This window comes from Nymphaea colorata, chromosome 3 (assembly GCF_008831285.2).
Source record: "Nymphaea colorata isolate Beijing-Zhang1983 chromosome 3, ASM883128v2, whole genome shotgun sequence".
Lineage (NCBI taxonomy): Eukaryota > Viridiplantae > Streptophyta > Magnoliopsida > Nymphaeales > Nymphaeaceae > Nymphaea > Nymphaea colorata.
The window spans coordinates 1,265,434-1,289,632 of record NC_045140.1 but is presented as its reverse complement, the minus strand read 5'-3'; the positions used below and the strand labels follow the sequence as shown (position 1 = coordinate 1,289,632).

General features: G+C 40.0%; 1 protein-coding gene across 1 annotated transcript; it reads left to right on the top strand.

Annotated features, from left to right (window-relative positions):
* The first annotated feature begins 3,291 nt into the window (after positions 1-3,291).
* On the top strand, positions 3,292-8,529 carry LOC126409965 (uncharacterized). Its single transcript, XM_050077155.1, has 2 exons — positions 3,292-3,659; positions 8,419-8,529. The coding sequence occupies exons 1-2, from the start codon at positions 3,402-3,404 to the stop codon at positions 8,527-8,529; spliced, it is 369 nt and encodes a 122-aa protein (XP_049933112.1). The 5' UTR covers positions 3,292-3,401.
* The last annotated feature ends 15,670 nt before the right edge of the window (positions 8,530-24,199 follow it).

Sequence of the window (24,199 nt, the reverse complement as noted above, 5' to 3'; positions counted from 1 at the left end):
TTTTCGCACATTTTGGGAGGCTTGTAGTGTTGATGTGTTTGCGTTTTGTGATGAGTTTGCCTCCAACTCCGTCTTTCTTAAGGAATTTAATCGAACCACCTATGTCTTGGTGCCTAAGCGTCCTAACCCTATAGACGTCACCCACTTTCGCCCGATCTCCATCTTAGGCACACCTTACAAGATTATTGCTAAGTTGTTTTTCTTATGGTTTGCGTCTGTTGTACCTTCTATCATTAACCCCTTCCAAGTTGCATTCATCAAGAGTCGGCGTTCGCATGATGTGGTTGTCCTGGCCAATGAGGTTGTTTATTCCCTATACTGTCTGTGTCTTCCTTCCTTCATCTTTAAGTTGGACATCTCTAAGGCCTTTGATTGAATTAGTTGGGAGTTCATTTCTGACCTTCTCACCTGCCTTGCTTTTAGTTTATCGTTTAAATAGTGGATCTTTTCGTTTTTCACTGTGGTCCAGCTTGCGGTCTTCTTCAATGGGTTGTGTGGTGATTTCTTTTGTCTCGATTGTGGCCTTCATTAAGGTTGTCTATTATCTTTTTTGCTTTTCAACTTAGTTGTCGATTGCTTTTGTGCTTTATTTCATCACGTTACGGTCGTTGTCTTCCTCACACCGCATTTACTCCCCCACTTACAGGTCTTCTCTACCCTTCAGTATGTTGACGTCTTTTTCCTGTTTGCACTGCTTCTTGACAACAGATTGTGAGAAGTTGGCTCATCCTTCGGGTTTTTTAGCTCATCTCGGGTCTTTCTATTAATTCCTCTAAGTGTCACCTTTCCCTCATACACGCAGATCCTATCACGATACTTCTTGCAGAAGTTTGTTTTGGGAGTAAGGCTTTTGGTCTGCCTATGGACTATTTGGTTTTCAGATTACATTGTCGCTTCTTGCACCCTCCTTTTCGGATGGAGTGGAGCATAAGCTTGTTGATCGCCTTCAGTGTTGGCAGAGAAAGCTGTTTTCTCTCCCCGGTCATATTACTCTTGCTAAACATTGTCTTTCATCTATCCTCCTCCATGCTCTGGCTGTCTTTCGACCTCATGTTGTTGTTCTGAATAGGTTTAACAAAATCATTCGTAATTTCATATGGGATAGTGATCGGCGTTCGGATCGCATTGCGCGTTGGGATATGGTTGTCTTTTCGCGTCTTCTTGGGAGTACTAGGGTTATCAATCTTAGTCAGGCTTGTGAATCACGTATGTGTTCTTGGCAGTGGCGTCTGGCAACTGAGTACTTTCCCATCATCCTATTCATTTGCTTCAAATTTGACCTGTCATCCCCTAGTATTTGGAGTAGTTCCATCTCTCACACCTCTCCCTTTCATTTTTGGTGCGACCTGCCTGTTGCTCTTCCTCTGCCTTGCTGACCTCCTATCGTTTGCATCCTCATCCTGATCTTTTTCACCTTCCTGTAGTTTCACTTTTTCTTTTTGCTACCTGGCTTCTTTTGGTTCTTCTGTGGCATCGCTCCCACCTCGATCCCTTTTGTCCCCTGGCCTTTCTCCATGTGTCATTGCTTTGATTTGGCTTCTTATTGCTGGCCACATCAACACTTTTGACCACTTGCAGTATCTTGGCATCAGTTTAGCTAATCAGTGCCCGTTCTGTCTCACCGCGACTGAGTCTCGGTCCACTTTTTTACCTCTTGTCATTTCTTCTTTAGTGTTTTTGCTTCTGTCTAGCCTTTCCTTGTTAGTAATCTTCTATACTCACCCTTCATTCGTCTTCTTTTCTTCTTCTGTCATTCCTCCCACTTGTCTGTTTCCTGAGGTCGTGTTTGGAGGTTGTGGCTCATTTCAATTTGGTGGCGCATTTGAGAGGAGCACAACAACGGAGCCTTCAGGGGCATCTTCTCTTCGCTGGAGTTTGTGGCTTGTCATGTGCAGGGGGATATCCATTTTGCCATTCAACTGTGGTAGTGTCCTCTTTCTGCAGCGGGGTGAATCCGGTGATGGTGTCGTTCCGTCTTTCTACTCCCCCCACCCCTCTTATTTCGCTTTTCTATGAGTTGTATTGTATATTTCGTCTTTTTACTTCTATCTTGCAGTTTGTTATTATAATTATGGGACTTCTTGTCCTCAAATTTTGATATAGATTCTCATTTTATCACTCTTTTTCTCTCTCTCCCTCTCTCTCTCTCTCTCTCTCTCTCTCTATATATATATATATATATATATATATATATATATATATATATATATATATATGTGTGTGTGTGTGTGTGTGTGTGTGTATATTGTTCCCGTGATATAAAGTCATAAGAATAATACCTGCTGATCAGTGATTTGTATGCATCTACTTTCATAGTGTGACGATTTCAAGGTAAGCTCCTCCCCAAGTAGATTATCGATTGGGGACTGCTTTTGAAGTCACATTTAGTTGCTTGAATTATGATAATCAATTACCTGGTCATCTTCACACTCAATAAGCCTTTTTAGAGGGCATATAGGACGGCGACGTAGTCACAAATTCCTTTTTCACATTTCAAAAATAGCAAAGTTGGAGAAGAATTAAATAAAAGAGAAACTAATAAGACAACATACAAAATAAGGAACAATTAGATGATGGAAAAATCAGTTTGGCATTAAAAGAGCTTGAAAAACGCCTTAAAAAACTATTTTAAAACTCTTTTGTTCATTTTAGATTTTTTTAAAAATAGCAAACATATATAAAGCTGGTATCTCTTAGACATTTTTACATCTTTTCTTGCTTAAAAGGCACATCTAAGCATGAAAATAATGACTTTTTAACAAAATTTCTCGTTTATTTTGTGAGAATCCGTATTGAACTATGGCCACATACTTGCGGCAGTGGATCAATTCAATCCTCTCTTCAGTGTTTTTTCTTGATCATGAAAAGGATATATAGTTCACTGAAACAATGCATGGATGACAATGAGTCTTGATTAGCCGTACTTGTTTCCAGAATATTATGCCAAATGCAAAGTGAATCCTTGTTAATTGATGTGGAATTAAAGGTTTGGTAGAAGTCGATGTGCATTAATTGACATTTAGATGGACAACCACATAAAGATCAGTTTTGACTTGGCCATGATGCTCATCCTACCCGGCATCACTTTTGAACAAGTCTATGTTTGAATAAGAATAAAGTGCTTGTGCAGATATGTATATGAAGTTGCACTCTGTGGACTTTTCGGTTCAAAGGCCGCATGCTTTTCCTTGAAAGCAACTTGCAGACACAAGTTTTCTCCAATGGCAGTCCCTTAGCCAAACAGCGTTACGTGCACATTGCCTTTCCTTCTATATATAGGAGACGTTCATCGGTGCCACTCACCATCGATTCCTCCGTCAACTTACTTCCTGTAAGATCAGCAGCAGAGCTAACTGCCCCGGCCTTGTTTTAGAAAAGTTGTCTCTGCTAGTAAGCTACCTATGGCACGTTTCTCTTCTTTCCTCGTGATCGCTGTGATGGCAGCCATGGCCTTTGTAGCCATTGCCCGCCCCTACGAACCTTCTGGTTGGGTTACCATTCCTAATGTGGAGAAGGACAGCCATGTCCAGTACTTGGGCAAGTTTGCTGTTACAAGGTATAATGAGCAGACTAAGGCTTACCTCGAGTTCATTCAGGTGACAGAAGCACAAGTACTTGATCGCGGCACGGAGCACTACACATACAAGTTGGTGATTCAGGTTCATGATGGCTTCGCTGTCAAGTCTTTCAAGAGCGAAGTGTTCCAAGATCTGTCTGCACCTGGCCAGCCCCCCGTCCTCAACTTGGGTTACTTTATGCCCCTGTGAACACATATATATTAAGATGATGCTCAGCATGTTATAATATTATTTTTCAGCCATTGTACTACCCAAATAAGCAGCCCTGTCATGGAATGGTGTTGCACCCAGTTGAATGCTGTAAGAAATAAAATCGTCTTCTTGCTTTATCATAGTACCTGACAGAGAATCAACAGGGCCTAATTTTCTTCTACGTTGATTTGATGACTTTGAGACTACAGTTTATCATCAATTCCCCTTGATCGATGCCGTTATTGCTTTCAAAGAGATGCCATGTGACCAAAAGATCCAACACAGAATCACCAAGAAACTCAAGTCCCTGAAATTTTACAAGAAGATTAAGATGTTAAATTGAAAGTCCTATAATATGCAGTGAATATTATATTAAATTTCATATCCCAAAGTAAAGAAAGATGAGATGTGCTATGAGAGCTCTGCCCCTAGGGCTCTCATGCTGGATGATAGCAAAGCTGCTTCATGTGCATGACATCCTTAACTCTGGGATAGCAGCATAATACAAGGGACAAAAATGTTTACAGAAGTCCCCTTCCAATAACTCGTAAGCAGCACCAGGCCCATAAAAAGCGAGAGCGAGAGAGAGAGAGAGGGGACAGAGAGAGAGAGAGACATCCACATTACAAAACAAACAAAAAAATTTCACGCACTGCTGCTGTGGGTGTCAAGAGATTGGATTTGGATAAGCTAAACCCTGAGGAGATTAAATTCACGAACATATCGAATGCAGCCAAAAAGGCGAAATTTCAGGACCATTACCATCCAATTAACACCCCTGGCTGCATCCATCGACATTATAAGGACTACATCTCCACCAAGATTTATCTAAAATATGACCAATACGGTAATAATCACCCTTAATACCTGATAGCAACAGCCCGAGCTTGTTTCTTGCTGAGATGCATGAGTGATGGCTTCCAATAAGACCTTTATTCAAGAATTTGTACCCAAGCTTCGACTCCAGAGAAGCAATATTTTTATCTTCTATGGCATAACTAAATTCTAATGCCGCCTTAATGGCTTCCTCAACCAAAGCTTGATCATGTTCACAATCAATACCAACCCATGTCATGAACAAGCGTGCAGCTTCCAGACCACCGCTCACATAATATGCTCCTATCAGTGCCTCCAGACAGTCCGATATTGTTTTCGAGCACAGCCACCTATAACTAAGACCACAAGTAACACCAATTTAAATTGCACTATTCTCAACATCGGTAGGATGTGTAAGTGGAACTTCACGAGAATCGACGCCACATTTACAAGGAACAGGGCGCCAGGTACGTTCACCAGGGGCAAGCCAACGATCAGGATCGAATGGAGCATCTCGAATATAATTCCGCACATGAGCACACAAAAATATTTAAACATGCAAAAATAACAGCATAGAAGGAAGAGGACAGGAGGTAATCTCCAGTCAGAAAATATGAAAAACAGTTTACTAAAAGTCTGAAACCACTATCGAGGAAATACCAAGATCCATCATATATCTACCCAGGACGTCATGAAAGCTACCTGCAACTTGCGACTGATGGCTGCAATTCCTCTTGTTTTTTTGTTCGTGCTCTAATTTTCGTTTCTGCATTTTTTTTTTTGCTCTTGTTTTTTTGCTATTTTTCATTTGTTGTCTTTATTACTTGTTGTTTGGTGAGGCATTGTCACTACTTTTGTCTTCAATGAATTCTATTTTGTGGGCTCTCTCTCTCTCTGCCCTTCCTTCCTCCCTTGCTGCAAAACCCTTTTGCTTCTTTGTTTGCTAAGATACGTTTGATAACCTTTTGCTTCTTTGTTTGCTAAGATACGTTTGATAACCTCTCCAAATATGATATTTAATCGACATTATGTCAAAACCACAGGCTAACTAAGCAGGCAACGGATTTAGCAACTATGGTTCTAAGACTCGCGTTGCATTGTGAACTTGCAGTCAAGGGAGTGGGGGTGAACGACCGATCTGTGGTTCTATGATCTCCTTGGATTTATGGTAGAAACATCTGATCTATGAGGCTATCAAACATATAAGGAAATTTATTCCGACTCCTTCTGAGACTACTTTTCTAGGTGGGACTTTTACGTGGTTGATCTAAGTCAAGCTGGTTCAACTCTAACCGTTCAAGTTTTTTACCATTATAAGTTTCTAGCAGAGATAAAAGTTCGGGCTAGACTCAAAAAAGGTGACATTTATAACTAAGCTTCCTTCCTCCCATTAATAGCCATCCCATTAATAGCCAAGGTATAAGTTTCGAGAAATAAGGGTTGGACTCAAAAAAAGTGACATCCGCAAGTAAGCTCCGTCCCTCCCGTAAATAGCCAAGGCATAAAAAGACCATAACCATCTTGGAAGATAAGCTTTGGAGATGTCAAGCTTGGGTATCACCGAGCCATAATATTATATTTCTCATTCTTCTAATTTTTAACCATACCATGGTTTCTGAAATTATATCATATCAGCCAGGGGAAGCTAGACATGCGGGCATGGGTGAGCAGCTGACCACAGAGTTCCACAATTTTTATTCATTTTAAAATTGGTGCTCATCAATAAAAAGTTTATTCATAAATTACGTGCTGCTCAATTATTTGCTTAGTGTGCCTCAATCACCAGTTTGTATGTATAGTGCTCGGTGCCGCGATCCAGTACTTGAGCTTCCGTGACTTGAATGAACTTGAGGTATGCATGATTCCGTTCATTTTACCTTTTCACAGCAAATTCGCCCATGTACTGAACATGGCCGTCCTTCTCCACACGGGGTACTGGAACGAAGCCAGAGGGTTTATAAGGATAAGCGGCGGCTGCCAGAGCCATTGCAGCCATCATTGTGATCGCAAGGAAAGGAAAGAAACGTCCCATGGCCAGCTAGTAACTAGAACGTAGTTTTCTAGATCAGGAGTGGTAGCAGGAAGATGGAAGGGAAATAGTACTATTGGATCTATGAGTGACTTCCATGCCTTACAACGCTTACATTTATAGGTGGCTTATCGATTCCAGACCAAAAGTGATGTAACGTACTACCAACAAAAATGTGGCTATAAGTTATCGTATTCCAATTATTAATTATTAATGTAACTTAATACCAACCACTTGTTGATTATTTCGTTTCTATTCAAATCAAATAAACAGTCTTGTGTGGACTAAGTCAACTAAATACAGCTTCCACACACGATCCACTCAACCATACAAAATTAAACCACTTCACCAACTCCACTTGAAAGGAGACTTGATACAGTTGCTTAATTAATTGCTTTATAATTTATCATACTTGGACAATGTCTTTCCAAGACCCCGCAGTACATTATCCACTCCCACCAAACATTGCTTTTGAAGTCACATAAATTGCTTGATTTATAGCCTCAAATTAACACTGAACAAGCCTTTTAGAAGGCATGTAAGACGATAATTCCATTATGAATGAATTTTTCCCCTCCCCTGTGCGCCCATGAACTCAAATATATCTTCAGTTGGTGTCTCCTAGACATTTTAACAGATTCTTTTTTTTTTTTTTGACAAGCACGCTTAAGCATGAAAATTATGAAACTAAACATGTTTTTCTTTACAAACTAAAGCAAATATCAGTATATATGATACGGTTTTATACAAGTTAGAAACTGCAAACCACACAAACAATGGTGACAGAGGAACAGGGTATTCAAAGTCCATCAGTTTTCTAATAAGCAATTCTAGATACTCCTGTTTTTGTGGTTTAATTTTCATCGATTACTTACTATAGCATTTGTCGCTTTACATTGAGATTGTTAATGGACAACGTCAAGCATGATCAAACAACGGCAGTGGATCCTTGTTTTCGATTTTCTGATGAAATGGGAAGCTGATTGAAACGATGGACGTTAAGGAGCCTCGGCCGCACGTTGTTTCCGGATAAAATATTACCTCAGCAGCACAGAGAATCAATCTATTGATGAAAGCACAGGTTTGGTAGGCGTAGACGTTCATTTGGCATCTGGAAATCGACTACTAGTACATCAAAATTTCCTGGAAGTTACCAGAGAAATTATATGTTTGACTTGGCCACGATGCTCATCCAAACAAATGCCTTGAATTGCCTTGTATTCGTCATACTTGTTCCAAGAGAGAGAGAGGGTGGAGTCTTAACTATTAAGGCATTGCCCACCCTGCACCACTCCGCATGGAACCGGTCTAACTTTGAATGTTATTAAAAGAATTAGGTTTTCGTATTCGGTGGACTTCGTCATTCAAAAACCGCGTATATTTCCCATAAAGCAACTTGCGGACATAATTTTTCTATATATAGGGGAGACGCTTATCAGTGCCACTTATCATTCATTCCTCCCTTAATTTATTTTCCTGTAGGATCAGCAGCAGAGCTAATTGCCCCCTCGTTTTAGAAGAGCTCTCTCTACAAGTAAGCTACCTATGGCACGTTTCACTTCTTTCCTCGCGATCGCTGCGATGGCAGCCATGGCCTTTGTAGCCATTGCCCGCCCCTACGAACCTTCTGGCTGGGTTACTGTTCCTAATGTGGAGAAGGACAGCCACGTCCAGTACTTGGGCAAGTTCGCTGTTACAAGGTATGATGAGCAGACTAAGGCTTACCTCGAGTTCATTCAGGTGACAGAAGCACAAGTACTTGATCGCGGCACCGAACACTACACGTACAAGTTGGTGATCAAGGTTCATGATGGCTACGCTGTCAAGTTTTTCAAGAGCGAAGTGTTCCAAGATCTGTCAGCACCTGGCCAGCCCCCCGTCCTCAACTTGGGTTACTTCATCCCCTCGTATTAGCATTCAAGATTATGACATTCCACATGGATGCTATATTCTTCCAATCTTTCTATTACGAAAATAAGAACTGTGTCATGAAATGATGAGGCACGTCAGTTGTATGCGACAAGGAATAAAATCTCTGTTTATCATCTTCTGTTTACGTACTACATTTGTAAAAGATATCGACAGGCCTAATCTTCTTCGTTCTCCAATGCAAACCTGAAATCTTCTACTTTATCAATTTGGTATCTCCGTTTTTAGCACGTTAATGAACTATATTAGCAAAACTTTTGCGTGGCATTTTTTATAATATTTGAAATATGATCTCTTCTCCCATCCCCACCCTTCGTCCTACGAAGCAATCTGCCAAAGAACGTACCCCCTGTCATTATTCTTTGGGTTTGGTGGACTTTGGGGTTGCCTTACTTTTTGGCATACTTTTGGAAAATCCCAATGCTTTAGGCCCTTTTGTTAATAATGCTTCCGTATAATCTGCTTTCCCTTCATATCGTATGGTGCCAAGGTGTAGATTAAGCATGTGGTATTCGATGTGAGAATCATAGACCTTCGACAAGGTCATGAACCCACTTGGTTCAACCAAGAATGTCAAATTAAGTTGCCCAATTAGGATTCATTGGATTTTTAAACATGTTTGAACTCAATGTGATCACCCGGAGTCCATGATTGGATATAGTTCACACATTGGACTTAATTTCATCAAGAATTGATGTCTATATGGATCTATGAGTGACGACTCGAGGTTATATGGATTTCAATGGATCGGACTTAACAGTATATTCTTAGCAATATCTGTTTTTTTTTATATTCACATGTTCAAATTCAAATTCTGATTTAAATAGGAATGAAGAAAACTCCATCTGAATCCGAATCTGAATTTTGATTTCACAATTTTTACAACAACTGAATCTAAATCTGAATCTGGTCAATTTTCAAACTGTAAGGATGTTAGAGATAAGAAGATATTTATTTAAAATTAACTCTGACCTGAATCCAAATTCCGAATCAGACCGGATATTTATGTACATCCGATTTCAGAACCGTTCAAAAAGATATCTAATTCAATTATTAATTTAATGTAATATATAGCGACATTATGGTGATAGTTTGGTTTTCATTCAGATCAAAGAATGGGTCATGTGTGGACCAAGTCTACTACACAACATCCACACATGTTCTTCTCTGAAACCAGGAAAAATTCAACCATTTCACCAACTCCCACTTGATGAATGGAGACTTGAGCACAGTTGCAGGGAACTAAGACTGTCTCCCTCCCTCTCTCTCTCTCTCTCTCTCGCTCGCTTGTTCTCGTGATATGAACTCATTAGAATAAGAGCTGCTGATCAGTCGTTAGTATTCATCAACTTTTCATACTGTGACGATTTCGAGATAAGTTTCTCTCCAAGTAGATTACCCATTCCGGACTCTTTTTGAAGTCACATTTAATTGCTTGAATTATTATATTCAATTAACTCGTCATCTTCACACATAGGTAAGCTTCATTTTAAGGCACAATACGATGAACTTGAAAAAATGAGAAAACTTTGGTAAACATTTAAAAATAAATAAATAAAAGAGAAACTAATAAAACAACATTAAAAAATTAGCCAAAAGTTTGAAAATGGAAAAAGCAGTTTGACATTAAAAAAACTTGAAAAAAAGGCCTAAAATGGAATAAAGAAAACCTAAAAAAGCTAGTTTAAAACTTTATTTTTGTTCATTTTAGATTTTTTTTAAATAGCATTTTTTTGCCGCTTTATTCAGTTTTTGCATTTTTAATGTGTTTTTTTGGAAAGACATTTTTTGTGGCTATGGTGCAAACACATATAAAGTTGGTATCTCTTAGACATTTTTACATCTTTTATTGCTTAAAAGGCACATCTAAGCATGAAAATGATGACTTTTTAACAAAATTTCTCATTTATTTTCAATATTCATCTACTTAATCTAGAATTTGTCACCTTTATAAAGATGAGTTTTATTTTGTGAGCATCCGTCCTGAACTATGGCCACATACTTACGGCAGTGGATCAATTCAAATATTCAATCCTCTCTTCAGTGTTCTTTCTTGATCAATAAAAGGGTATATAGTTCACTGAAAGATGCGTGGATGACAATGAGTCTTAATTAGCAAAATTAAGCCAAATGCACGGTGAATCCTTGTTAATTGATGTGGAATTTAAAGCACAGGTTTGGTAGAAGTCGATGTGCATTAATTGACATTTAGATGGACAACCCCATAAAGATCAGTTTTGACTTGGCCATGATGCTCATCCTACCCGGCATCACTTTTGAACAAGTCTATATTTGAATATTATGAGAAGAATAAAGTGCTTGTGCAGATATGTATATGAAGTTGCACTCGGTGGACCTTTCCATTCAAAGGCCCCATGCTTTTCCTTCAAAGCAACTTGCATACACAAGTTTTCTCCAATGGCGGTCCCTTAGCCAAACAGCGTTACGTGCACATTGTCTTTCCTTCTCCTATATATAGGGAGACGTTCATCGGTGCCACTCACCATCCATTCCTCCCTCAACTTACTCATCTGTAAGATCAGCAGCAGAGCTAACTGCCCCGGCCTTGTTTTAGAAAAGTTGTCTCTGCTAGTAAGCTACCTATGGCACGTTTCTCTTCTTTCCTCGTGATCGCTGCGATGGCAGCCATGGCCTTTGTAGCCATTGCCCGCCCCTACGAACCTTCTGGTTGGGTTACTGTTCCTAATGTGGAGAAGGACAGCCATGTCCAGTACTTGGGCAAGTTCGCTGTTACAAGGTATAATGAGCAGACTAAGGCTTACCTCGAGTTCATTAAGGTGACAGAAGCACAAGTACTTGATCGCGGCACGGAGCACTACACATACAAGTTGGTGATTCAGGTTCATGATGGCTACGCTGTCAAGTTTTTCAAGAGCGAAGTGTTCCAAGATCTGTCTGCACCTGGCCAGCCCCCCGTCCTCAACTTGGGTTACTTCGTGCCCCTGTGATCACACATATATTAATATGATGATCAGCATGTTGTAATATTATTTTTCAGCCATTGTACTACCCAAATAAGCAGTCCTGTCATGGAATGGTGTTGCACCCAGTTGAATGCTGTAAGAAATAAAATCGTCTTCTTGCTTTATTCTCTTTTTAGCTGGGCAATGGTTTATAGAAAGAGGAAAAATATAGAAACAGGGTAATGGGGATGCGGGAATTGTTTCTTTCGCTTCTCTCTCTATCTGTATTTGCGTGGGTACTCTCTCTTCCGGAGGAACTGGAAAAGCGGGTGTTTGCTTTTGGCTTTTCTCTCTCTCCCCACCTCCCTTCCTCTCTCTTTCTCTCTCTAGATTGTTGGTGTGATTTATGATGGTGAGAGATAGGTGCTTCAGATTTACTTTCTTTTTCTTAAAGCCACCCTTTCACTTTGCAGCTTAGTGAAAGACGGTGTCTTATTTTGTTGACAGAGTCAATTTGGCAATCCTTATCTATTTCCCTTCGCCTTCTTCGGGCTTTCTTCTTTGGCAAGTCTACAGAAGCAAGAAATGCACTTAAAATTTAGGGCTCCTTCCGTCATCGTGCGTTGTTTCAATTTTAAATTGGTGCTTTTCCATAAAATTTTATGTTTCCTTTCATAAACTTATACAAACTACTCAGGCATTTTTTTTGAGTTGTCGAGAAACTGTGATCAAATGCGAAAGACTTTGTGTAGGTTTGCGAGTGAGCTCCTAGGTTACGTTTTCTGCCAAACTGCGCTTAAATGTGCAACACAAGTCTCCGTTGAAACCCTACTTTGATGATCCAAAATGTGTTCGTTGATGCACATCCCACAAAGTCCATGTTCAACTTCGCAACTCTTTCAATTTCTCACAAGTCAGAATGATCGAAGGATTACTCTGTTCTGTTTGAACCACCACAGGTCCATACCTGCACAAGTGGTTGCAGATCTAAAAAGGGGCTAATTTCTCCATATCCACATAGATTCTAGCTCCAGCTGGCTTCGCAGGCCTTGCATAACAAAGCAAGATCAAAACACCTCTGTTGAGAATTGCCCACGATAACTGCAGATTGCCGTATACCGAAAGGGTTTCTTCATCTCCGAGATCACAGATTCAGGTATCAAAACTCTCGTTTTCCAAGCAAAAACAACAATCTCAAAGGGTTCTTCATCATCCATGTCAACATTCGGTTCCCCGCCCACCGTTTCTACCCAGGATCTTCCAGCCGGCGGTTTTCCCAGCTGATTCCGGCCATCCGACAGACAAGTACACATCTCCCTGGAGAATAGCAACCGACCCTCGCCAAGGGAGTCGACTTTCGTGGCCAAGGAGGAAGTATGTTTTTTTTTTCTTTACTTTTTCATTTTGTTTCTTTGTTCTTAACTTGATCAATCTAGGAGAAGCCAGCGTGGTATAAACACACGCAGATAATGCGAACAAGGGAGACCAAGGAAACTAGTTGACAAGGTGGGAGAAATTCTTGCGACAAAGTTAACCACTTCCTGCTTACATAATTGCTAAGTCACATTAGATTCTTTACCACTGAACTCGGAACAAAATAGTAGCATTAGGTTCACGAATTTAATATCCGTTGCTCCCAGCCACACCTTCAGTAGTATTTGCACAAAATCGATGAGAATTGACCAATGCAAATCCAATAGATAAACTTTTTTAGGGGCGCTATGCCCACGAGGGGAACAATGGAGATCAGGTGCTGGATCAGGTGTAGGCCAATGCAAATCCAATAGATAAACTTGCTTTATTAATAACTTGTTAGAATGTATACTCAATAAAACAGTTCCCATTTGTTTGAGGTGTGATTGAGATGAAAAAGATTTCTTCCAGATTTCCTAGATAAGATTTAGATAAAGCAAGAAGTAGCTAGTTGGGTAGGTGCCAATTTTGTCTGGTGGTAGTGGAAAGAGTGGTTGATCTAAAACGCTAATGCAGGGATCACCTAAACTAAGAATTAATTTGCAGTAGCTAGATGAACAAACATCAGGTTTGACTTGAGAGCTATTATCAGTCAGAGATTCCCTGAGAAAATTACAACAAAACTATGGCCACTTGCACGTTGACGCCATCGGCGAGCAACGCCATTAAGCGATCTCAATTTGGTCGCATATAATAGCTCCCTGCCCTATAAATACTGCTGGTGACTTGAGATATCGACATCACTCTTCCGCTCTCACCAATTTGGCACTCCTGAAAGCTGTGGCCTTTCTTTCCCTTCCCACCATCTTTTTCCTCCTTCCTAGAATTTAGATACAGTAGCAGCGATGGGACGCTTCCTTCCTATGCTTGCGATGACAGTCATGGCAGAATTGGCGTTGGTAGCGACCGCTTATCCTGATTTTGAACATCATGAATATCCTGATCATGAACATCATGATGATGTTCATGATCAAGTTGAGCATTCTCCCTGGGTTCCTGTCCCTCATGCACAGACGGATGAGCATGTTCAATACCTCGGTGAATTTGCAGTGGAAAGGTACAATGAACAGACTCATGCTTACCTCAAGTTCATTCAAGTGGTGGACGCAGAAGTACTTGATCGTGGCACCGAGCATTACACATACCATTTGCTGATGAAGGTTCATGATGGCCCTGGTTTCAAGCTTTACAAGTGCGAAGTGTTCCAGGATCTCTCAGGACATGATGAGCCCCCTGTGCTCAACTTAGGCTACTTTGGACCACTCTGAAATTCCCAAACAGATATTAACCATCTTCTGCAGATGAGCAGTGTGAAAGGATAGGGCGGGGTGTGGTAGAATAAAAGAGTTGTTCTAACCTTTGCCTATATATGGAGAGAAGTGTTGTATCTGATGAGTCTCTTTGTTCATTGGAAGAGATCCATTGTGCATTAAAATTACTTTCCTCATGCATCTTTAAATTTTAAACTTTCCAGATATTCAGTTGGCACCTTTTGAACTTCAATCTTCCTTTCTTAGTGTCCCTGTAAGAATTTACATCTTCAAACGCACCCTTTGAACTTCAATATTCTTTTTTGGGCCCCCTATATGATTTTACATCTTCAAGCACACCCTTACAGTGGAAATGTAAGAAATATATATATATATATATATATATATATATATATATATATATATAGATATGTGCGTGTGTGTGTGCCGGTTACTTTTATTTTCGGATGGCTTTTTTTTATTTTCCGTTGCTAAAACTTCCAACAACCACGTTTAAATGCCTTGAAAAACTGCTGTTAAACGATGTGACAGTTTTTGCCATAGAAAATAAATAAAAATTCATCTAGCAACTAGTGGTATATAAATATATATATATATACACACACACAAAAAGAGAGAGTGTGTGTGAAATTGAAATCTACTGGCTACCACTAGTTGCCAGATGAATTTTTATTTATTTTATATGGCAAAAACGTCACAAAAGGTGCATTGGCCACAGTTTTTGTTTAACAATTGTTTTTCAAGGCATTTAAACGTGGTAGTTGGCAGTTTATATATATATATATATATATATATATATATATATATATATATATATATATATATTTGCATGTGTGTGTATATAACTATATACTTATATTTCTTGCATGTAGTTATATTTCTTACATTTCCTCTGTAAGGGTGTGATTGAAGATGTAAAATCATATAGGGCGCCCAATATAATTAAGCTTGGAATATAAATTAGCTCATTGAATTTGTTATCACAAAGCAGCAAGCATGTCAACAATGATGAGCAAAATCTATAATCGGAGACTGCATGATCAGAGAAGAACTTTAGCAAAACATTTTAAAATAAATTAAGTGTTTTAAAAACTGTGGCATTGGATCCGAGCAAAATCTTATATTCCATTTAAAAGTTTAGAAAATAATTTTGTATTAACTGTTTCGATAAAGGATGGTTATACATAATTGAATCTCATCGATGAATGGTATTGCCGGGTAGTCCTTTAATTTACTCGATGAACGTAAGAATACGGCCATGGCTGGAGAAGTATTTCGGCTCAGGTCTCGCCGTCTCCGTATAGGTAGTAAAAACCCAACATCTTTATAGTGTCAAGCAGTAACCAAGAACTATGTATGCAGCAACTAGTGCTATTTCTCTCTCTCTTTGTGGATTGTTTTTTGTACCTAGGGGACCTCTTTGTTATATATTCTCATTTTATCGGTTGGCTCTCTCTCTCTTTCTTTCTCTTGTGAAAACTCAAACTTGTAGATGCCTTAAAAGAAATTTCGTTATGTTGACACTTTTAGATGGTATATCCAATCTCCACCAAACACTGCACTTTGAGCCACATAAATGTAGTAATAGCTAGTAATTATATATATATATATAATTTAAGGTTTTCTTCGTCAGGGTTGGAATGGAAAAACCATCCGGCCTTATATAGGCGCCAGATGGTTGATTATGCATAGACCGGTTACAAGGAATGCACCTTAGCAGGCATACGATTGAATTAGATCTAGATATTGGGTGGTGATGGCCATTTGTGGGGCTTTCCTAGATTTTTGCAATTTACATACTCAGAAATCCAAGAACAAAGAATTTTCACGTATGAGAACTTAAAATATTTTTTCAATTTTTCGGTTAATAATGCTTGATCTGCATGAGTAAAATAACAAGAAATTCAAGGCGAGTTCTTGAGCTTTTAGGCAAGACAATTATGAGATCTATTATTTCAATATATATGTAGACGCAAGGCATCTTACAGAATAGCTTTTCTTATTCGTCCAACACATTCAAACGAAACGTAGGTGTTGCCAGGCCATGAGGCACACGGTTTATTCCAGCTATATCTTATTCAACTGAACCTGCAGTATTTGATGACGACGGTACTGTTTATTGAGGAAGAGCACCATATATCCGTGCATGAAATCACAGTGGCATGAAGTAGGCGACGTTGAGGACGGGGGGCTCGCCAGGAGCTGAAAGATCTTGCAGGATTTCGCTCTTGTAAAATTTAATGGCATAGCCATCGTGAAGCTTAATCACCAATTTGTATGTGTAGTGCTCGGTGCCGCGATCCAGTACTTGAGCTTCCGTCACTTGAATGAACTTGAGGTATGCATGCTTCTGTTCATTGTACTTTTCCACCGCAAATTCGCCCAAGTACTGAACATGGCCGTCCTTCTCCACATGGGGCACGGGAACGAAGCCAGAGGGTTTGTATGCAGTGGCTACCAGAGCCATTGCAGCCATCATAGTGATCGGAAGGAAAGGAAAGAAACGCCCCATGGCTGGCTAAGTAAGAAATAGCCACTACTTTGGCGGAAGGAGCAGTAGAAAGATGGAGAAGGGGAGATAATATTCGATCGTTGAGTGACTTCCATACCTCACAACTTCCTGTATTTATAGGATGGCTTAGCAATGGCAGTCCATAAATAATAATGTAACGTAATACCACCAATTAAAAATGTACTTGGCTATAAGTTATCGTCTTTCAATTATTGATGTAATGTTATACCAACGCTTTGGTGATAAATTCGCTTCCATACAGATCAAACAAAGAGTCTAGCGTGGACAAGTCCACTAAATACAACATCCACAAGCGTTCCTATCCCAAACCACAAAGAATTAGACTACTTCACCAACTCCACTTTAATGTTGACTTGAATACTTTGTGTGGTAACCAAAACTTGAATTCAGTTGTGTGGTAACAATGCCAGTCCATTACCGGAGCCATGCATGGGCAATAAGCATCTGTAAGTCATTACTTGCATCCGCAGCAGGCAAAGAATTTGTTGGTTTTTCGTGCACGCAATTTAATTTATCATACTTGAACATTTTTTTTCCAAGACTCAGCAGTACGTTATCCACTCCCCACCCAACCTTGCTTTTGAAATCACAATAACTTGCTTGATTTATAACCTCAAGTTCACAGTGAACAAGCCTTTTAGAGGGCATGTAGGAGTACGATAATTCAATTATGAATTTCTCCCCCTCCCTTGTGCGCGCATGATTTCAAACGTATCTTCATTGATGTCTCCTAGACATTTAACAGATTCTGTTGCTCGAAAAGCACGCTTAAGCATGAAAATTATGAAGCTTAACGTATTTTCTTTAGACTAAAGCAATTATGCGCTCATATGATAATGGCTGTATCTATGTTAAAAACTGCAAACCACATAAACAACGGTGGATCAGTCAGTGGGACATGGCATCCACCAGTTTTCCAACAAGAAATTCTAGATGTCCCTATTTTTTAGGTTTAATTTCATTCATTACTTAATATAACATTTGTCGCCTTACAATGAGATTATTAATGAACATACGTGAAGCATGACCAGACAATGGCAGTGGATCTTTTTTCTTTTCTTTGCTGATGCAATGGGAAGTTCATCGAAAAGATGCACAAGGTGCCTCGGCCAGAAGTTGTTTCCGGATCAAATATTATCTCAGCCGCACATAGAAACAATCAATTGTTGTTTGGTAGGAGTAGATGTTCATTTTCCATTCGGAAATAGACGGCCAGTGCATCAAAATTTCCTGGAAGTTACTAGAGAAATTATATGTTTGAATTGCCCTGTATTCGTGACAGTTGTTTCAAGAGAGAAAGAGAGAGTGGAATCTTATCTCCTAAGGCATATTCCCAGTCCTGCACCACGCCGCATGGAACCGGTCTAACTTTGAATGTTATTAAAAGAATCAGGTGTTCGTTTTCGGTGGGCTTAGTTTGCCAATCAAAAACCGCCTACTTTTCCCACAAAGCAACTTGCAGACAATATTTTTCCTTCAACCCCGGTGGCCGGTACTGCCATCGACGTCTACGGTGCTTCATCTTCTCGTACATAAAGGAAAACGTTCATCAGTGCAAGTCATCATCCATTCCTTCCTTCGTTTTCCTGTAAGAAAAGCAGAATCTGCTCCTTGTTCTAAACTTGCTTAGTAAGCTAACTAATGCAAGAGGAATTAAGATTAACACGTCTTAGTCCATCTGCACTCACGTCTAAGCTAAAACTAACTAAAACTCAGGCAATAACTAGACGAAAAGGAAGAACAGAGAAGAAAAGCAAGAAAGAGCTTTCACTTTGATTTCTTTTTTAAATTTTTAACTTCATAGGTCGATCCTGCAGCTGCCGCTGACGAACTGAAGGCTCCCGGCCATCTACCCACTGCGACGGCGAAGCTGGGCTGAGTCGACACCTGCTCCCTACCTGTGGGCGAGGCAGCAACTCTTGGAGTTGGGGAAGGTAGTAGTTGAGAGGGAAGAACAAACTGGAAACATGAGGTAACAGAGAGAAAGAGAGAAAGAGGTAATGTTATGCGAGAGAGCAATACTCGTATTCTCATTTATCAGATATATATATACAGTATGTAGATGTACATACATGTATAAGACCCATTGTCAATGGGATACAGCTGTTTCGTAACTGATTCTGAACTTTCTGGACTGACCTCCTAACATTCTCCCCCTCAAGTTAGATCTTTCAAATTCTAAAGACCTAACTTGCAGCATAACCTGTGAAATGTATCTTTACACACAGCTTTGGTTAGAATGTCTGCAAATTGGCTTTTCGATGCAACATGTTCTGTTTTTATGATTCCAGACTGAATTTTTTTTCGTAGGAAGTGACAGTCTACTTCAATGTGTTTCGTTCGTTCATGAAACACAGGATTATTTTCAATGTTAATTGCAGTCTTGCTATCACAAAAGAGGTTTATTGGTTGTTCTACATCTATCTTCATATTCATATCTTGTAGCAAGTATTTTATCCATAACAGTTCACACACAGTGAGAGCCATTGCTCGATATTCACTTTCTATGCTTGATCTGGCAACAACTGTTTGTTTTTTACTCCTCCAAGAGACTAAATTATCACCAACGAAACAGCAGTAACCAGTGGTTAATCTTCTGTCATTTTGATTTCCTGCCATTTTGATTTCCTGCCCAGTCAGTGTCTACATATCCATATATTTGTAGATGGTTGTTTCTTCTAAACATGATGCCCTTGTTACTTGTCTTCTTAAGATATCTCAGCACATGATGGGCAGCTTCTACATGAGGTTTTCTGGGGCTGTGCATAAACTGACTTAACAAATTTACTGCGTAGGTGATATCTGGTCTAGTAGCTATCAAGTATAACAATTTACCAACTAACTTCTGAAAACTTCATGCTTCATGTATGAGCTCTCCGTCATCATGCATCAACTTCAAGTTTGCTTTCATTGGAGTATCAACTTCTATGCAATCTGTCATTCCTGTTTCATGTAGTATGTCTGCAACATAACTTTTTTGACACAAGAATATGCCTTTTGGTTTGTGTATTATTTCCATGCCAAGAAAATAGTGTAATACTCCTAGATCTTTGATCTCAAAGCATTTCCTCAAAACTTTCTTGGTTATTTCAATAAAACTCAGACTTTTTCCAGTTAAAATTATATCATCAACGTAGAGAGCAGCAATAACTGTTCCCTTGTTGGTAGATGTTACAAATATAGAATGATCAGCACTACTCATCTTATATCCTCCTTCAATCAGTTTTGAACTCAATTTTTCATACCACGCTCTGGGCGACTGCTTAAGTTCATATAATGACTTCTTTAATTTGCACACTTGTGGTTGAGTACCATGTTGAACATATAGTCCTTGGGGTAATTCCATATAGATCTCTTCTTCTAAGTCTCCATGAAGAAAAGCATTCTTCACATCAAGTTGATACATTTTCCAGTTCTTTACTGCAGCTACTGAAAGTAGTATTCGTAATGAGCTCATCTTTGCAACTGGGGCGAATGTCTCATGATAGTCAATGTCTTGTTCTTGTGTAAAGTCCTTCGCTACTAGTCTTGCCTTGTAGTGCTCCACCTACCCACTACTGTCATACTTGATTTTATATGTCCATTTGCAGTCAATCAACTTTTTGTTTGGAGGTCTATCTACTAGTTTCCAAGTCTGATTTTTTTTCAGGGCTGCTAATTCCTCATGCATTGCTTTCCTCCATTTATCTTCAGTGCTAGCTTGTTCATAAGTATGTGGTTCTCTTTCATGGCAGGGAACTATATTAACTTTTTCATTTTTCTGAATATGATATGTATAGTAATCATTATATCTAGCCGGTCTTCTTCTTATGCGATCAACCCTTCTGTTTTGAACACTTTTAGTCACACCCACATCCACGTGGGAGTTGTTGCTTGCTTCTTCATCAGCCAAACTGGTATTAGATGTTACAAATGCATCATCATTTTCATTTGCCATTGGAAGAGGTATAACTGGCATGAGATCGTGAGGTATAACAGGCATGGGATCATTGTTTAGGTCATTCTTCCCTTTGCTGAAAGCATCTGGTACAGTTTCAGTATAGAAGGGTGTATATTCCATGAACTTGACATCTCTGGATACATACGTTTTGTTTCTTATAGGGTCATAGCACTTATATCCTTTCTTGTTAAAGGAATACCCTAGAAACACACATTTAATAGCTCGTCTTTCAAGCTTGTGTCTTGCACTTTCTTGTACATGAACATGACACACACATCTGAAGACTCTTTAAGTGTTGTAATGAAGGAGGTCTACCATTCAAAATTTCTAATGGGCTCTTGTTGCCTAATGTGTGGCTTGAGGTTCTATTCATGACATGGCAAGCACAAGCCACTGCTTCACACCAAAACTGTGGGGAACATTCATGTAAAACATTAGAGATCTAGCAATGTTTAGCAGCTGTCTATTTCGTCGTTCACTTACCCCAGTCTGTTGGGGAGTACCCCTACAGGTGGTTTGATGTAATATTCCTTGTTTGTTTGTGAACTCCTCAAATTCTGCATTAATATATTCTCCTCCATTGTCTGACCTTAGTGTCTTAATCGTGTGATTGTACTGAGTGGCTATGTACTGAAAAAATTGCCTAAACGTAAGAAGTACATCGCTTTTCTTTTTTAAGAAATAGGTCCAGGTAGCTCGAGATTTGTCATCTATGAAAGTGACAAAGTATTTATATTCAGATTGTTCGGTTATAAGGGCTGGTCCTCAGACATCAGTATGTATCAAATCAAAGCATGATTCAGCGACATATTCAGAGTTTGTAAATGGCAACCTGGTCATCTTAGCTAGGGTACATGGCTCACAATCATCTACTAAGAATCTAGAGCCTGGAAACATAGTCAACAGGACCTTATTGGAGGGATGACCTACTCTGCAGTGCCATATACGAGCATCGTTGGCAGTCTTTATTGCAGTGTATATGATGGGGTTGTGCTCTTGAGTCAAGTAGTATAAGCCATTTGCTTCTTTGCATTCACCAATCTTCGTCTGATTCTTGCTGTCTACTAGTATCACCTTTTTTTCAACGAAAATTATATAGCAGCTCAGAGCATTACTCAGTTTGCTAACAGATATCAAGTTTGTTGCACACTTAGGCACATACAACACGTCATGCAAGGTAATATGCTTATTTATGTAAACATAGCCATATCCTACTACAGATGTGATCGACCCATCAGCTAGTTTTACTGATACATGTTTATCATACTTGACATTATATAACAGTTCTTAACAAGCAGTCATATGATCTGTAGCTTCACTGTCAACTATCCATGCTGAGTTATTGGAACGAGCCAAGAAAGAGCAAGGTAAAGGGTTTGAAGTCTTACTTTTTCTGTTCCCAATTTAGTTGTAATAGCAAGATTGCTGTAGGTAATTTGTTTTAGCAGACGTGTGAGTTCAGCAATGTCATCTTCACGTCTGAAACTAGAATTAAGAATTTTTGTCCTCTCCCTCTGTTTGGACGGCCATTCAGGTTCCAGCAATGTTCCCTAGTGTGGCCTTGTTTTTTGCAATAAGTATAGAACAGAGAACTTCGTCCTCGAACGAACCTGCTATCAACTGTGAAGTTGCTCTTGTCTCTTAGTGCAGCCTGGGGTGTTTCTGTCTTAGCGACAAATGTAACCTTGTCAGCAGGTGCATGTTCTTTCTTGAATTCGTCTTTAGTCTTCATGACTTTTCACCTGGTTTCTTCTCGTTGTATGATGGAACAGACATTGTTGAAGGACGGGAGAGGAGAAGACATGAGAATCTGACTTTTTAGATAGTCGAACTCTGCTCCTAGCCCAGCGAGAAGCTTGAACACTTTATCTTCTTCAGCTCTCTGTTTCAGCACTTCCATATCAGGAATGAGGGGACGATATTGGGATAGTTCATCCCACATCGCTGTAAGGGAGCTTAGATATACATGAAATTGCTTCTCTCCTTTGGTAAATAGTGCGATATCCTGTTGGAGGAGATAGACCCTGTCCAGGTTTTGGCCTTCACCATAGATCTGTGCTAGGGTGTCCCAGATTTCTTTGGCCGAATCAAGGAATAGAAAGCTCTCTGCAATGGTGGGCTCCATTGAGTTTAACTCAGACCGTCTTTCTCAGGAGCTGTAGTCTTTCCATTGATGTAGCCGATTTTTGACTTTCCACATAGGTATAAGCTTGCTGATTTCGCCCACACCACATAGTTTCCACCGTTGAGAGGTGTTGTGGTGATTTTGAGAGCCGAATCTGACTCCTTCATTACTGTAGAGACTTGGGGGTTTTGCTTTTCTGATTCTGCCATCACTGCTGAGAATCCCTCAAGCTGCAGAATCCATGCTCACGTTCCGGTTGAGAAGCCAAGACCAGAAAGCCGAGACCTAGCCCGTGAGTTCTTCCCTCCTTTTGTGCAGGAACAAAAGCCCTAAGCTTCCCTAAACTTTGGGAGGCCGTCGACACCTACGGAAACCTCAACGTTGAGGACCTGTCGCTTGATCGGCTGTAGGTGTTTACGTCTGCCCTTGAGAGGATGAGATTTCAGCCTGCCTGTTGCTCTGATACCATCTTGGAGTTGGGGAAGGTAGTAGTTGAGAGGGAAGAACAAGGAAACGTAAGGTGACAGAGAAAGAGGTAATGTTATGCGAGAGAGCAATACTCGTATTCTCATTTATCAAATATATATATACATATATAGTATGTAGCAGAGATATCTCTATATACATGTATAAAACCCATTATCAATGATATACAGCTGTATTACAACTGTTTCGTAACTGATTCTGAACTTTTTAGACTGACCTCCTAACAGCAACCACTGTCCCCTGCTCACCCACGGACAACTCCGACAGTCACCCGCGCCCCCACCCCACCCCCCTACCACCTACCCAACAGAGGCCTGGACAGCGTCCCTCCGATCGGCGAACTCGCCGATACCGGCTCCTCCACCGGACGGCGTCAAGGCGGTCTCGATGGAGTCGACGTTCGTCGCTTTTGCCGTCGGATGCCCTCAGCTAGCGATTTGTAGGTTGAAGAGGAAGACGTGTCCTCGTGGGTTGAGAAGGAAGACGCCAGCGGGTGGCAAACCAGGAACAAATGCTGTGCTGCATATACAAAAGATATCAACAGGCCTAATCTTCTTCTTTATCCAACGCAGACCTGAAATCTTCTTCTTTATCAATTTGAAAGCTTTGTTGTTAGCACTCATAACAAACTGTAGCAAACCTTTTTCTCATAATTGGGCACCTTTAACAAAACTTTTTGAAAACAAGGCCTGGCCCCTCGGAAAAGTTTTCAGAAATGTTATTTAGTATATTGCAGAATTCTTCGGCTTCCCCAAAAACAAAATCCTGGCTTCCCCCCTCACTTCTTGTCACGTTGTCTATCCTATCGTGGCGCCGTCAAGAGATACGAAGCGCTACCTTCACAGGTTGGGCTGCATGTGACCACCCTTGCTATAGAGATCGAACATCAAGAAACACTACAGA